Source organism: Chrysochloris asiatica, unplaced genomic scaffold, assembly GCF_000296735.1.
Source record: "Chrysochloris asiatica unplaced genomic scaffold, ChrAsi1.0 scaffold00007, whole genome shotgun sequence".
Taxonomy (NCBI): domain Eukaryota; kingdom Metazoa; phylum Chordata; class Mammalia; order Afrosoricida; family Chrysochloridae; genus Chrysochloris; species Chrysochloris asiatica.
The window spans coordinates 8,474,483-8,491,871 of NW_006408525.1; the positions used below are offsets into that span (position 1 = coordinate 8,474,483).

At 36.2% G+C, this 17,389-nt stretch overlaps 1 protein-coding gene across 1 annotated transcript in view; it reads right to left on the reverse strand.

The window, feature by feature from the left end:
• MED13 (mediator complex subunit 13) overlaps window positions 1-17,389 on the reverse strand; it is a 118,892-nt gene that overhangs the window by 4,096 nt on the left and 97,407 nt on the right. Inside the window, exons 20-27 of the mRNA XM_006832362.1 lie at window positions 16,219-16,675; window positions 15,105-15,324; window positions 12,022-12,213; window positions 11,435-11,658; window positions 9,159-9,301; window positions 8,688-8,846; window positions 7,843-8,028; window positions 644-792 (exon numbers count right to left, since the gene is read on the reverse strand). Of these exons, the coding sequence (XP_006832425.1) occupies window positions 644-792; window positions 7,843-8,028; window positions 8,688-8,846; window positions 9,159-9,301; window positions 11,435-11,658; window positions 12,022-12,213; window positions 15,105-15,324; window positions 16,219-16,675 (1,730 nt within the window). The remainder of the gene's footprint in view (window positions 1-643; window positions 793-7,842; window positions 8,029-8,687; window positions 8,847-9,158; window positions 9,302-11,434; window positions 11,659-12,021; window positions 12,214-15,104; window positions 15,325-16,218; window positions 16,676-17,389) is intronic.

Consider the following 17,389-nt stretch of genomic DNA (forward strand, 5'->3'; position numbering starts at 1 on the left):
ACAACTATTAAATGATATAGAAATTATTGGTGTTTTTCAAGAATCTTATTTCTTTCTAGTTAACAAAGGAAGAAAGAATTTAAAGTCCTTTTGTACTTTAAAATGGTATGTTCTAAATATATGCGTAGTATTGATAATAGACACTACATATAATTTTACACAAATAAAGATGTTATGTAAAATAATATGTAATCTATCTAATTAGTTTAGACTTCAAACAGAACGACAAGACAAATTACTTTAAGTGTTTTTAAAAAAGGTGAGGTGTCCTGTGCTTCATGTGTTCATACAAAATAATCAGTATTTCTATTATGTTCTCTGTTACCGTTGTGACATGAATGGAAACTCTTGGAACCCTCTACTGATTTTCAAAGATAATGTGATACTACTATGAGTATAAGTTATAATGAAGTAGTAGGGAAAACCAAAGAATGACTAATGCCAAGCAGAGCCTTAAGAAACCTTCTTAATAAAGTACAATTAAGGTATTGATGTCCAAGACAGTCAAGTTCATGAATGTACTGTTAGTTTCAATTCCTGCTGAATTTCCAAGGAAAAAAGTAGTATTTTGCTTCCTATACCATCCCATTACTTGGTTAATAAATGCCATTTAGATAAATTTTACTTTTATAACAATTGTTACCTTGCCAGTATCACCTCCATGGGGGTAATGAGATCCTGGAGAATGTACAGGGGAACCAGTTGGAGATGCAGGAAGGATATTGATGATATCAGGGTCAAGATCATCTCCTGGGTCTAACAAATCAAAGATAGCGATTCCATCTGATCCATCTATACAGAAGACAGAAAAACAAAAAATCCATATTCATTTAACAGAGGAGTTTAAAGTAAATTAATAAACAGAAATGGGTCAATTTAAACAACATTTACCGAGTGTCTACCATATGCCAACATACTGTGCTAGTGGGAGTCACATACTGTTAGGTGATCAAGTTAAAGATCTTCAGTTGGGTAGATGATCAAATTTATGCAAGTGGACTCAATGTAAAAGGGTTCTTTTAAGAGGAAGGAAGTAGGATTACTCAGTAAAGATGGCACGATGACATTACACTTCTGGCTTTGAAGATGGAAGAAGAGGTCACAAGCCAAGGAATGCAGGTAGCTTTTAGAAACTGGCAAAGGCAAGGAAATAAATTCTCCCTTCGAACCCCCAAAAGGAACCAACTTTCTGACACTTTGTTGCCCAGTGAGACTTATTTTATGGAACGTTTCATGAATTTGCGTGTCATCCTTGCACAGGGGCCATGCTGATCTTCTCTTTATCGTTTCAATTTTAGCATATGTGCTGCTGAAGCGAGCACGAGAATTATTTAGACTTCTGATATTCAGAACAATAAATTTGAGTTGTTTTTTAGCCACTAATCTGTGCTGATTTGCTACAGCAGTAATAGGAAATGAATACAAAGATTGCAAACATAGTATTTTAGAAATTAAAATGCCTTTAAAATGGGACTATTCATGATTGATAACTTTTCTTGATATAAGAATTGTAGTGACTCCATACAATAAGTAATGGATGGCGAACCATAAAGTTCAAGATTCCAGCCTACCAATGCTTTGCAGATGAAAGAAGAGGCTTTCAGCGCCTGCAAAGATTTAAAGCCTCGGAAACCCTATATAGGGTTTCTGTGAGTTGAAACCAACTCAACGGCACTTAACAACAACATTAAGTAAAATGTCAAGTTATGGTTTAATACTTTAAAAGAGACTAATATCCATTTTTGTGACATTAAAGATGTGGAATTTCCTAGGGTAGCTACTAAGCATGACAAAAGAATACCCGTTTTTTTCTCTACTAAAATGCAATCTATAACTTCTATCTAGAAAATAATTATACTTCTCCTCTGACAACTTATATAAATTATTGTTTTCAAGTGAATCAAAATATAAAAGGATGGCTATAAGATGAACTACAAAGTTTATGTACTGGTAACGCAATAGCAAAGGCATATAAACCTGTATGCCTTTTATGAACAATTATGGTCTTATAAAAAAAGTAAGTATACATTGAAGATGATGAACTAGGCAGACACTATACAGATCCCCTGCAACAAAGACATAAGAGACCTAATGAAACAGACACAGAAGACAGTCTTAGAACCCTGAGCTTAGAAGAAAGAATAGAGAGGTAGACTGAATACTGACTGAGAGAAGGTTAAGCAGGGGCAGCAAGGAGGAGATAGGTGAACTATCAGCTGGCCTGACTTAGCATACATCTTGCACTGTTGAGAGCAGCAATGAATTCAGATGGTACCTTGTTGGCACAGATGCACACTGGTGGCTAGTGATGAGGTAAGTGCAATTCTTTATTTCCTAGACCCTCCTGGTTGGTGACCAGAGGTGTGGCCAGCCCTTACCCTCAACCATCACCTGCACAGATCTGTTCTGCCAGAAGTCAGAGACAAGCTGTTATGAGTCAGGTGCCAGGTGAACCAGACGTGTCTGGAGACTCAGAAACTCCACTTTTTGGATCAGCAGAACACACAGAGCAGGCTCCTAGCCAGCCCTTGAGAAACAGGAACTCTTTTAACCAGCTAGCCTGCCCCTAACTACTCTCTGGGCCTGCATAAACAAATTCCAGATAGGAGCCCTGACCATAGACAACACCTATGCCTACAAGAACTCCATCTAGGACGGAATACACCACCCCCTCCATCTTTTTCCTCCCTCGCACTTCCCTGGGTTCCTTTGCCTATGCAGGGTGTCATCCTAAAGCAGTACCCTGCCTTCTCATTTTTCTTCTCTGGGTCCAGCCCATGCCCTAGATTTTTTTTCTTCTTTCTTTCTTTTTTTCTTTCCTTTCCCTTCTTTCTACTTTCTTCTGTTTCTTTTCTTCTTGATTTTTCTTTACCATTAGCTCTTTGTTTCTTCCATCTTCCGTTTTTACTGTTTTTTTCTTTCTTATTCTTCTCGTCTTGTTTTATTCACTTTTGCTGCTTTTTCTCTTATTTTGTTATTATGATTCTTTTTTGCTGTATTTTCCTCCCCTGTTCTTGTCCCACACCAACAGGAGAGAGCAATCACGTCCATGCAGTCCAGCCACAGCACTAATTATTACAGTCCCATCCAATAGGCAAGAACCACTACTACTAGCTCCTGTACCATCTGATTAACGCTCGACAGCAGTCAACAACAGTCAAAGCCATCCTGAACTATGCTACACAAATAGCAAGGCGAGAACTTCCATTCTCTATCACACCAACCAGAAAGCAGATAGGAAGTGCCTAAAAACACACCGACATACTATCATCAATTATATACAAATACAATGACACCATAATGTCTTGGAAAAAACACAGTTTCAGTTGACACCAAGACATAACAAAGAGTGACTCAAATGAGTGACTTCAATGCAGAATAAGAAAACGTTTCTGAGGAAGAAAAAAGGTATTGAAAGTACTTGATAAAAAATTCAAAGAAAGATATTTTAAATATCTTCAATGGACTGAAAGAAAGATCAACAAAGCTGTAGATGAAAGCAAGGAGAACACAGAAAACAGGTTAACAAGATAAATGAAAGAAAAAAAAAGTTTCGCAATGCAAAAACTGCGAAGAGAAATTCAGAAGATTATCAGTGTATCAGAAATGGATGATACACTGTAAAGGCAAAAAAATAGATGTGCATCAATGGAAGGCCAAATTAGCAAGCTTGAATATATAGGACACCATCAAGAGGAGTAAGTTACTGTGTGATTGGATCTCTAGAACAGAAAGAGACAAAAGGAGTAGAGAAAATTGTGGAAGAGTTGTTGGAACACAACTTCCCTAACATAATAAAGGTGGGAAAATAAGCATTCAAGAAGCAGGATAGACCCCCAAAAGAAAATCACGAAGACATACTATAACCGAACTTTTCAAAACCAGACAAGGAAAAAATGCTGACAGCAGCTTGAGAAAAATGAAAAGTTACCTAACAAAATAAAACCAGTAAGACTAAGCTCTGATTTCTGAGGAAAAATCATTCAGTCAAGAAGGCAAAGCGATCACACAGATATATTGCCAAGCAAGAATCATACTCAGCAAAATTGTCCCCAAAATATGACAAGAGAAAACAGGCCATTTCCAGTTAAGAATCTGTAGAAACCATACCACCAAAATACTAATGGGAATTCTTTGGACACAGAACAAACAACAAGAGACTACAATCTGAGATTAACATACATGATACCATCACCCAGAAGTCAACTCAAACTTGTAAGGATCTAAAGTGAAACAAACCTATAAAACTGAAAATAGAGAACCAGAGATAACAATTTATAATGAACACAACTACACAACAAAAAGGAGGAAGTAATTACAAAACTTCCTAATGGTGAAGCTGTTAAGTGGATTTCAGGGTAGACTAGATGGAGTAATCTCTAAGAAAATTAATAAACCTTCTCATTAAAACAAAAAAGTGGAAAATAGTACAGATTTGTTGTTGTTAGGTGCTAACTAGTCTGCACTGCCTCATAGTCCCACCCCATCCCCACAATCGCTGTTATGTCTGAATCCACTGTTGTTGCCATCTCATTGGGATCTTTTTCTTTTTTGCTGACCTTCTACTTTATCAAGCATGATGTCCTTCTCTCTAGGACTACTATTTCCTGACAACATGTCTGAAGTATGAGAGACGAAGTCTTACCATTGTTTTTTCCAAGGAGCAATTCGGCTTTACTTCTTCCCAAACAGATTTGTTCATTCTTCAGGTAGTCCACGGTGTATTCACTATTCTTTGCCAACACCATAATTCAAACGCACTGGTTCTTCTATGATCTTCCTTATTCGTTGTCTTGCTTTCATAAGCAGATATAGGTAATTGAAAATACTATGGCTTAAATCAAGGGCACTTTAGTCCTTAAAGTAACACCTTTGCTCTCTAACACTGTAAAAAGGTCTTTTGCAGCAGATTTGCCTAATATAACATGTTGTTTGATTTCTTGATTGCTCCTTCCATAAACATTGACATTCATGGAATGTTCATTTCATTTCTGACTTCCAACTTTCCTAGATTAATACTTCATATAGCCCACGTTCCGATGATAATGAATGTTTGCAGCTGTTTCTTCTCATTTTGAGTTGAGCCCCATCAGCAAACCAAGGTCCTCAAAACTTTACTTCATCCATATCAATTCAACATACAACCTGAGGAGCATTATGTTAGACAATGTTCCAATGCTATTCATAAGTTTTTGTTTTTGTTTTTGTTTTTTTGGTAGCTAATCTTTCAAAAGCGGTTTGCTTTCTTAGTCAACCTTAGTCTGAAAACATTGCTGAAACCTGTCTGCCATGGGTGACCCTACTGGTATTTTAAATACTGGTGACAAAACAATACACAAGTCACCACAGTATGACAAATTTACAGATGAGTGGAGACATGAAAGATTTTGTTGTTAAATGTCGAGTCGATTCTGACTTAAGAGCAACTGCGTATAGGGTTTTCAAGGCTGTAAATTTTTGTGGGCACAGACAGTGTAAAGATTTAGTAAACATTAAAATAATAGTTAACATAGAAAATGACACTATTCACAAACAGGATGAACTCAGCAGAGAAAGAAACCAGTAGCACCACAGAAAACACACAACAAATGAAAGCAATCAATTCATATCTATTGATAATGAACGAATGGGTAAATAAAGTTTAGTACATACCCACAAGGGAATACGATAGATACATTATTAAAAGATTAACGATGGATCTGTAAAACACCTCATAATGTGAATGAACCTGGAGGGCATTATGTTGAAATTAGTCACAGAAGGACAAATACTATAAGAGACTACTAGTATAAAACGTCAAGAAAAGGTTTTCACACTAAAACAAATACTCCTTGATGGTTACCAGGGGTGCAAGTAAGGAGAAGTAATTTAATGGCTATAGGGTAGACATGTGTTAATTTGGGTGAAGGGAAAGGCAATATACAAGAGGAAAGACTGATGAAGGCAAAGACACAGAGATAAATACTGTTATAGACACAATCCCACAATAATAGTGATCTAGGCATAGATACATCAATAGACATGCAGGTCGAACAGTATGGGTGCGAGGGTGTGAACAGACCCACAAGTGTATACATGTTTGATAGAAGGTATTTGTATATGCATTATTTACCTTGGCTGTAAATATATCCATGAAAGTGGTGGAGCAAACAAGGAGCAAAGTTATGAAACTTCTTAAGACATTACCCAACACCTTGACAGACTGAATAGCAGGGCCTGGAGGCTGAGGACCATAGTCTCAAGGGACACCATGGTAAATTGGTATAACATAGTCCACAAGACAATATTCTGCATTCTATTTTCGTGAACAGTGACTGTAGTCTTAAAAGTTCATGAGTGACCAGCTAAGGTGCTGTTAACTCTTGGTCTTACTCTGTCTGCATTAAAGAAGAATAATGAAAATTCAAGTTGCCTGGAAATAATTAATCCAGTGTACTAATGGGCAATGTGAATATCAGTCTCCATGGTGCCTGGCTATTACTACCAACTGCTCTGAAAGGTATGACATTAGAAAGTCCTGGATAGAGTTGGAAAAAATGAGGAACAAAATTCAAAATTTAAAAAAAAATGGCACACTTAAAGGCATGACTTAATTTTCAATCAAGCAATAAACAGGTATAACAAAGCAGATTAACACCAGAAAGGCATACATACCACAGAATGGGTCAACCATTTGAGATCAAAAGAGCAGCATTTACCACGGAACAAAATTCAGACAGGATGGGAAAGAAGGAAAAGAAACAACACATATAGGAAGAAGTTGGGTTTTTCCTAAATGATTTTACATTGAGGGGATTGCAACATTGAGCTAAAACAACGTATATGATCTAATGAATGTAAAATTGATGATTTGGTCTATAAACCTGCATTCAATTCACAATAAAAAAGTTAAAATGAGCAAACATTTATGAATTAATTTAGACAACTAATTCTGATATTATAAAGTGGAAGAATAATTGTATTACTTTCCTACTGCCACTATGACAAATTACCACACCTGATGGTTAAAACAACACACACTTATTCTCTCACACTTCTGGGAGCCACAAAACTGCAATCAGTCTCACTAGGCCTAAATCAAGGTGTTAGCAAGGTCATGCCTTTCTGCAGGTTCTAAAAGAGTAATTGTTGCCTTGCTTTTTCCAGTATTTAGAACTATATTCCATGCATTGTTTGGCTCATGGCCCCTTTCTCCATCTTCCAAGACAGTGGTATAAGTATCTTCTTTCTCTAACACTACTTTCCAGTTTCTGACAGACAGTCTTCTTCAGATACTTAATTTGAACAAATCTGCAAAGTCCTTTTGTGGGGCAATATAAAATAATATTCACAAGCTTTAGGGATTAGGATGTAGCTACTCAAGGGTGGCAACAGTAGTGAAGTTGGCCCAAGATCGGGCAATGTTTCGTTCTGCTGTGCATAAGGTCGCTATGAAGTCAGTACCGACTTGATGGCACCTAACAACAACAACAACAACATCTTTTGGGGAGGGCATTATTTAGTCAAACACAATGTTGTTGTTGTTGTTGTTAAGTGCCATCGAGTCGGGTCCGACCCATAGCGACCCTGTACAGGGTTTCCGAGGGTATAAATCTTTACGGGAGTAGAAAGCCTCATCTTTCTCCCGCGTAGCGGCTGGTAGTTTCGAACCGCTGACCTTAAGGTTCGCAGCCCGATTCGTAACCACTACGCTACCAGAGCTCCTTCGCTATGAAGTCAGTACCAACTTGATGGCACCTAACAACAACAACAACAACATCTTTTGGGGAGGGCATTATTTAGTCAAACACAATAGTCAAGCCTTATTTCACAGGTACAAATCTTTTAGAACAATTCACTTACCATTATTTGGATTGAAAGCCAAATCCAAATTTTCAGTGGTATACGTAGCTGAAGCTACTTGCACAGAAGCAGAAGTAGGAAACACAAGTATATGAGTACAGGATGTGTCCTGTGGGGTATTCAGCTGAGATGTCTGCATGTTTAGAGTGGTGCTTCTACCAAATACAGACCCAGTTGACACGGAATCTAAAAAGAGAATGACAGGCATTTTTCCTTTTAATAAATGAAAAAAAAAATTTTTTTTTTTTATATACAGGTCGTCAGTCCCCAGGTTATGAATAAGACCTATTCCTAACTGTGTCTTTAAGAATGTGTAAGCCAGTCGAACCTGGTGCATCCGGTTCTTATTTAGCCTAACTTTTGCGCAAGAAAAAGCTAGCAGACTTTTCAATGACTGAAAAGTAGCATATGCAGCAAGAGTTTGTTGTGAGCAGTGGCTGGTTCAACAGGTTCAAAGCAAGGGTAAATTTATGTAACATTAATGCAGGACTTCAAAGATTGCAACCAAGCATACCACTTTGAATGTATGGCTCTCCACAATTCTGCCAATAATAATCTATCTCATGTATCAGGTTATTAAAAGGACTCTTCCAAATCTTCCATTCTAGGGCTTTAAAATTTGTGATTTTTTCTTATTCTGGTTATTATAATTAATCACCCAGATTATAAAATTTCCTGTCCCTACTTCACATCTTGGGTCACAACAGAACCTGTTTGAAGCCCTGCATTAAAGGGTAAGTAGACATTTTCTGTTACTCGGATATTCAGAACCTAAGGACTTCCTACACTAAAAAACTTGAAAGTGCATGAAGAATTCATTATGATATAAGCTACAGATAGCTCACCTGGCATAATAACGAAAGAGCCTTGTGGTTCCATTGCTACCAAGCAAGCACTGAGAATGCTGGGAGAGTCTGCAGCAGATATACCACACATTCTACACATATCTTTGAGCCTTTTGCTTAGAGACTGCAAGTTTCGACGACTCAGCAAACAGCTCCAATCTGTGGATATAAATAGCAAAAACATAATATTCAATAAATCAGTACTAGTTAATAACTAGAAGAAAGAGAACATAAGAAAAAGAACTGTAAAGTAACAAATAATAACAGTAATAATAGATACTAAAATAGGAAAATAATAAAATATCCTGTTAAAAATTTTGAAGAATTTATAGCCTAGATCTACATGGTTCTTTAAAAAGAAAAATCATATCATTACTATGATAACCTTTGCATTATATTCTACACACTTAAATGTGAATTTAACAACATAAAAGACATTATAAGTAGTAGAGAATAAAAGCACAATTTTACCTTTTAATTCTCCATGACCAATCCTTCCTAGGCGACCAATTACAACTCTCCACGGTAGTGAACTCATTTGTATAAGTCCTAAGCACCACTCCCAAAGTTTCTGTAGGCCAAACCTTCTAGCAGAACCTTTTTTCCGACGAGCCCTGCAATATAAATATAGTCAAAGTTTTCTGAAACTCTTTACGATGATATTTCAAGAGAACTCAAAATTGCAAGCAACTGGCCCCATTAATTTTAATGCTTGATACATTTTACAGAGTCCTCAACAAGAATATTCATAAGCCATAGGTTTGTCGTAATTTCTAACATGAACTAAAATACATATGCAAATAAAAATTTTTTAACAGTTGTCTCATCACCACCTAAATTTGCCAGAAACACTGCTTTTCCTAATGCACTGACAATGATTTTCTTCAAAAGTCAGAAAGCAAGTACTTTTGTGGGTCATTGAGATTCTGTTACAATGATTCAACTCTTGTGCAACATGACTAGCAAACAGGTGTAGCCATACTTGGTACACACCTACTTTACACTTTCAGTTTCCCAACAAAACAACAGCTACATATATATATATTGAGTACTCACTATGTATCAATCACCTCATACTTTACATGTAATAGTTCATTTCAGCAACTGTATGAGGCAGATAAGTATTTTCCTCAAGGTCACAAAGCCAGAAAGCAGCAGAGTTAACATTCGGACCTGTGTCTGACTCCAGAGTTGGACTTATTAACCATTAATCTCTCTCTTCTACTGTCAATAAAATGGGAATACTATCTTGATAATGGAAAAGGTAGTTTTCTATTCTTTATTTACTCTTTCATTCTCCACAGAAAAGCATACTCATTTCAAAGCTCACTCCATCAGCACACTTAGCCCATAAAAAATTCAAAACCCATATCCAGGAAATAAGACACGAAACACTATCTTAGGGTTTGCAATATAAACAATACATCTTTATAACAAATAATAAAGCTAACGTTTCTATATTCTGCTTTCTACTATCACTAAAACCTGTTGTTAGGTGCTGTCGAGTTGATTACATCTCATAGTGCCCCTATGTAGAAAAGAATGAAACATTGCCCAGTTGTGTGTCATTTGTTGCTATACTTCAGTCAATTGTTGCAGCCAATGTGTCAATCCAACTCATTGAGGGACTTCCTCTTTTTCACTGACCTTGGAAGCATGCTGTCCTTTTCCAGGGATTGGTCTCTCCTGATAATACATCCAAAATATATCAAAGTGCCCAGATTCTTGCTTCTAATGAGCATTCTGGCTGTACTTGTTCCAAAATATCTTTATCCATTTTTCTGGTAGCCCATATTCAATATTCTTCACCAACATCTTATAATTCAAAGGCCTGACCTAAACCATGGAAATTTCAATTGCCGCCTATACATGCGAAAGTTGGACAATGAATAAGGAAGACTGAGGAATTTACACCTTTGGTGTTGGTGAAGTGTACTGGAAACATGAGGGGGTTTCAAAAAGTTCGTAGTAAAATGGAATGAAAATAAAACAGCTTTTTTCCATGAACATTTGAAACTTCATTGTGGCAAGGACTTTCAGAAGAATTAACAAATATATCTTGGAAAAAGTATACTCAGAGTGCTCCTTAAAAGTGAGGGCGGTAAAATTTTGTTTACTATATTTTGGACATGGTATCAGAAGAAACCAGTCCCTTGGAGAGGACATCATGCTTAGCAGAGGATCAACAAAAAAGAGGAAGCCACTCAATAGATGGACTGATAAAGTGGTTGTCAGCAATGGGCTGAAATGATTGTGAGGGTACAACAGGTCAGGAAGTGTTTCCTTAGGACATAAGGAAGCTGGAATTGACTCAACAATACCAAACAATAACAATCTCTTTTGTCTATACAATGTAAAAGAAAGCAATTATTTTATACATTATAAATAGTCATTTTAGAAAACAAGAAAAGGCACCCACAATCCTATTTTCATACTTTAATGTATACAACCAGTTTCCTATTCATAATAAAATCGAATAAACACTATATGCATACATAGCTTTACACACTGTTGTTGTAGTTGTTAAGAGTTGGTTCCAACTCATAGTGTCCTCGTATAAGGTTATTGAGGCAGTAAATTCTGTAGGAGCAGCAAGTCTCATCTTTCTCCCATGGAGTGGCTGGTAGACTTGAAATGGAGACCTTGTGGTTCACAATCCACTGCTAATCTTACAGAACTACCGCTCATACTATATTTATATAAATTAATTTTTTAAATGTATGACATATGTAGGGAAATATAAGTACCTATTTGGAACATCGATGTTAATGATACAAGTTTCTAAAAGTTCTCCATAAAGATCTGTGCAAGATGCAAGAATCCATCTTTGATCATGTGATAAACAGTAGCCTACAAAAAGAACATTGTATTTCTGACCAGCTTCTCCAAAAGTTTCTCCAAGCTCTGTTTGTTTGTCCTTCACTGGAGCCAGGATAAAAGGAGGTGTATAAAGTCGAATGCACTCTGGTCTCTGGAAAAATAAAATATATCACAACAGAAAAACCTTTTGTTAACAGTTTGATACAATATAGGCCTGAGTGTTTTAAAAAAAAGAGCTAAAGTGAACAGAAAGAAACACTGTTAAGTGATGGTACATGCAGGGGACTATAATCATTGCATTGAAACAAGGTGTATGATTTGTAGAATTTAAAACTGATAATGTACCCTGTAAATTTTTACTCAATACTCATTCCACAATAAAAACCTTAAAAAATAAAAAATAGTAAGTTTGATACATTAAGTCAATTATATTTGAAAAATTAGAGCTAAACAAAGAACTCCACTTAATTTTGCATAAAATCACAAAATGTGGAGTCAGGGAAAACATACTTACATCAGGACTTTTAAGAGCAGTTTCCATGGCTAATCCTGGACCAAAACCAGTCAATGTTTTCACATTGGTTGAAGATGGAAGTGGTCTCCGACATTGGGTAAAGGCAGAAAACGCGAGAGATTTTAAATGCTGGGTATAGATTTGCCTATCTTCATGCTTCACAGGTTGCAACAGGTACTGACATGGAACAATCTAAGAAGTACAGGCAAATATCATGATTGTTTAACTTGCAACAAGAGAATAAAAAGAACTATGGGCCCAAAAACTCTCCTAAGAACTGTAAAACTGATTTAACTAAATTTAAATGACAAACAAAAGAATTATGTTTTCTGGTGTAAGGAGCCCTCAAAATGAGGATATACGGCTATAAACATCCATTAATAATCAGATAAAGGAATGTATAAAGTACAAATAGAGCAAAATTGGAAGTTGTACAGAATGAAATAGAACACATAAAGATTGATAACTTGGCAATAATGAGTTGAAATGGACTGGTATTGGGCATTTTGTATCTGACAACCACAGGGCTTACTACACCAGGAATGACAAATTCAGGAGGCATGGCTTCACATTCATTATCAAAAAGAACATTTCAAGATCTTGAAGTATAATGCTATCCACAAATTTGATGCATTAGACACTAATGAGCAAAGACCAGAAAACTTAAGATGACATCAAGAACATCATTAAAGGAAGAAAGCAAAAGACCATTAAGACAACAAGAAAGAAGCAAAACACAAATATGAATGTCATAGAGATTCTGAAACTTGCCCTCAAGCATAGAAATGCTAAAGCAAATAGAAGAAATGAGATGGTAAAAGAGCTGAATGGAAAATTTCAAAGGGCAGCTTGAGAAAGCAGTTAAGTATGAAACGCACAAAGACCTGGAGTTAGAAAAACAAAAGGGAAGAACATGCTCAGCATTTCTTAATTTGGGGGAACTGAAGAAAAAATTTAAGCCTCGACTTGAAATACTGAAGGAATCTTTGGGCAAAATATTGAATGATACATAAAGCATCAGAAGAAGATGGAAGGAATACACAAAGTCATTGTACCAGGATGATGTTCAACCATTTCAAGAGATAGCATATGATTAAGAACCAATGGTACTGAAGGCATTAGCAAAAAAACAAGGCTCCAGGAATTGGTAGACTACAAATTGAAAGTTTTCAACAAACTGATACGGCACTTTCTCATCTATGTCAAAAAACGTGGAAAACAACTAACTGGCCAACTGACTGGAAGAGATTCATATTTGTGCCAATTCCAAAGAGAGGTGACTCAATAGAATTTGGAAACCAACAGAAAATATTACTAAATCACATACAATTAAAACTTTGCTAAAAATGATTAAAAAACGGACACAATAGTATACTGACAGGGAACTGTCAGATTTTCAGATGGATCTTGGCTGAAAAGCAGAGAATACCACAAAGGTAAATACTTTCAATTGTGTGGATCATGACAAGCTATGGATTAACACTTCAAAGAATGGGTATTCCAGAACACTTAATTGTGTTCTTCAGGAACCTGTACATAGACCAAGAGGCAGTCGTTTGAACAGAACAAGGGGACACTGAGTAGTCTAAAATCAGGAGAGGTGTGCACTAGGGTTGTATTATTTTATCATACTTAGCCTATTTGTATGTTGAGCAAATAATCCGACAAATTGGATTATATGAAGAAGAACCCAGCATCAGAACTGGAGGAGGATTCATTAACAAGCCAGAATATGCAAATGATACAAGCTTGCTTGCTGAAAGTGAACAGGACATAAAATACTTACAAGTGAAGATCAAAGACTACAGCTTTTAGTGAATACCAAAGACCACAGCCTTCAATATGTGTTAAACCCCAATATATAAAGAAAACAAAAATCCTCACAACTGAACCAATAAATAACATCATGGTAAATGGAGAAAAGAATGAAGTTGTCAAAGTCTTGGTTTTTGCTTGGATCCACTATCAACACTGATGGAAACAGTAGTCAAGAAGTCAAGAAATCAAATCATCAGGCAAATATGCTACACAAGACCTCTTTAAAAGTGTTCAAAAGTAAAGATGTCACTTTGAGGACTAAGGTGCACCTGACCCAAGCCATGGTATTTTCATTAGCCTCCCACGCATAAGAAAGATGAGCAATAAGTAAGGAAAATCTCAAAAGAATTGACGTATTAAAATTATGGTGTTGGAGAAGAATATCAAACGTACCATGCACTGCCAAGATAGTGAGATTTTGTCTCATACTTCGGACATATTATCAGCAGGAACCAGTCCTTGAAGAAGGACATCATGCTTGGTAAAGTGGATGGCCAAAGGAAAAGAGGAAGAGCCACAATGAGATTGACCAGCACAGTGGCAGCAACAATGGGTTTAAGCTTAATAATTGTGAAGATGGCACAGTTAATAACTGAACTTTCAAAACTATTTATTTCTATTATGTATAGGGTCGCTGTGAGTCAAAACCAAATTGACAGCACTTAACAACAAATGGCCCAGTGGCTAAAGTGCTCAGGTGCTAACTCTAAGGTCAGCAGTTCAAAGCCACCAGCTGCTCCCCAAGAGAAAGATGTGACAGTTTGCATAGAGCCTTAGGAACTCTATAGGGAAGTTCTATTTATAGGGTCACTGTGAGTCGGAATTAAGTCAAAGGCAGTGGGTTTGCTTTTGGTTTGCTAATTCTAATGGTAAACATTCAGTTTACCAAAGGGCCCTGAACTTTCAAAACTGCTAAATAATTTTAATTAATATTATAATTTTCTTAATTTAATAGTCTATAAAATTAGCCAAACTTCAAGCAAAGATTTCAATGTTTTCCTTTCTAAGTTGAATATATTTTACTTTAAACTCTCTCTATATGTTCATGCTGTATAGGTTCCTTATTCCCCATTACTATTGTGGAATGACTGCAAAAATTACTCTTTTATACTCTCTCAGATTTCTCTTATATATCTAAAATATGTATCATTTAAAATCAATATAGAAGCTGTGATTTAAAAAGTCAATTTGAATACAAAAAGACAGTATCTCTGAAATGTCTGTCTACAGGTAACTGTTTAGTTCACATCATTTATCATTCTTACCTGTACAGACACAGTACTCTTTATATGAGGAGGAAGAGTCTGGACCATTTCCAAAAAGCATCGAAGTAGCCCCAAAGTCCATACATTAGAAGAGTTTGTGCTGTCATCCTTGTTTTCATACGTAAAAGGGTCAATTATATAAACAACAATTGCAGGTGGATAGGTGATTGCATGTGAATCACCATCTGTGGGGATTCCAACTTTATCCCGATCCATTGTGCTAAAATTTGAGGTAGGAATAAGACAATTAGAAGAGGGAAAAAAAATCAAAGTGTATTTGCATGGGGTAGTAGCAGCAGTAGTGTAGGTTCTGAATACCCCCTCCACTTTTTTTTTTTTGGTGCAGAATGTCAAAGAATCTCTCTGAAAAGGAGGGACAACTTTTTTTCCAAAAAAGAATCATACACATATAATTTCAGGTTATATGACAAAAATGCTAATTAAGAACTCTTGCATTTAAAAAACAAAACAAAAACAAAAAAAAAACAAAGGGGAGGGGTGAGACAAATTTAAAACCATAGAACATTGGAAAGCAAAAGAGTTCAGCATTAAGACTTTATGAGGTTATTGAAAATACCATGGCTTGGGTTAGGTGAACCTTAGTCTTCAAGCTGACATCTTTGCTCTTCAAATCTTTAAAAAGAATCTAAACGACACTTATGATAAAGAACAGATTTAAATAATAAAAAATAGTTTAAGACTAAAGATATTGGAAGTCTTAATTTCCATCCTAATACGCTAGGAAGGCTAGTGTGGTGCTGTGGGACAACGCATTGGACTGCAAACTCTGTATGAACCAGAAGGTCAGAGGTTCAAACTCACCAGTCGCTCCTCAGAAACCCTGTACAGGGTTGCTATGGGTCAGAATCAACTCGACGGAACTTAACAACATGCTAGGATTCTATGATAAACATGTTATAAAGACTCCAAATTGTAATTTTATATTTAAAGTCAATAACATTATACAAAGTAAAATTTTATGCAAAAGGTTTAAAAAAATAAAATAAAAAGCTCTTTATGTACATTCAACAGCACTGACGCTTATTTAAAAAAATAACAACAAAAAAATCATACTTTTTATATTTCTTAAAAGATCAGTGTTTTTTAAAGGTACCTTTCAGACACATCTGGATGGGGCTGAGTGGAAAGCAGAGATGACTCTCCAGAAATCCCAGCTGTTTGTAGAGCTGTTGACTGTTGCCCTCCTAGCTGGCCATTTGGAACTGTAGGTGTCTGTGTAGACATGGATCCTGCAGCACTACTGTTGATACTGCCAAAGGGTGGAAATGAAGGTAGTTTATTTGAAGATACTCCACTATTCAAGTTGGAGGATGATGAAGATGAAGTTGCGGTCAAAGTTGAGTTAGCTGTTGCAACTGAAGAAGGCATGGCACCACCTGAAGTCAATGTCACAGTGCTGCTTGCTGCAGATGCTAGGGTGGTGGATGGAGTGTTAGCATTTCCAGTATTTGTCATATGAGGTGGAGTAATCAAAGACTGACTTGTAGGGAGAACTAAATTTGGTTGGCAAAGCAGAGAGCTGTCCAATGGCTGAGAAGCAAGATAAGGACCTAAAGATAATAAAAATCATATTCAGAATATTTTAATTATTTACCTTACCGATTTTTTAAAAAATTGTACTATGAGGGAGATTAAAAAAGCTTGTGAAAAAATAAAAATGCAAAATGATGGGATTTTCCCGGCAAACTTTTTGAATCTTCCTCATATATGAAAAAACAAACAAAACAATAAACTAGTTGCTGTACCTTGGTAATTACCCTCCCTAATTGCTTAGCTTGTAGCAGATATAGCTTTCTAATTTCCCCTAGAAACTAAGAAATGCATTTAAAGTAGCATTTAAGTAAACTAGAATTTTCACACAGATTAAAGAAATGGGTATTATGAAAATGAAATAAAATTCTATTTCCCAGGCCATGGTTAATTAAATAATGGCTTCTAACTTTTTAAGAAACCATTCAGAGTTTCTAAATCAAGTTCAATATATACTGACTATGCTGTGTGCCATCAAGCAAATTTTGACTCATAATGTCCCTATCAGACAGAATAGAACTGTCCCAGAGAGTTCCTAAGCTATAATTTTCAAGGGTCTTTTCTCCTACAGAGCCAACTGGTAGTTTCACATCACTGAACTTATGGTCAGCAGTCAAATGCTTTAATCACTGTGCCACCAAGGCTCCTTAAGCACTGAATAACATATTGTCATTGTTAAGTGCTGATGAGTCGGTAAAGCTCATAGCCACGCTGTATAGGCTTTCTGAGGAGCA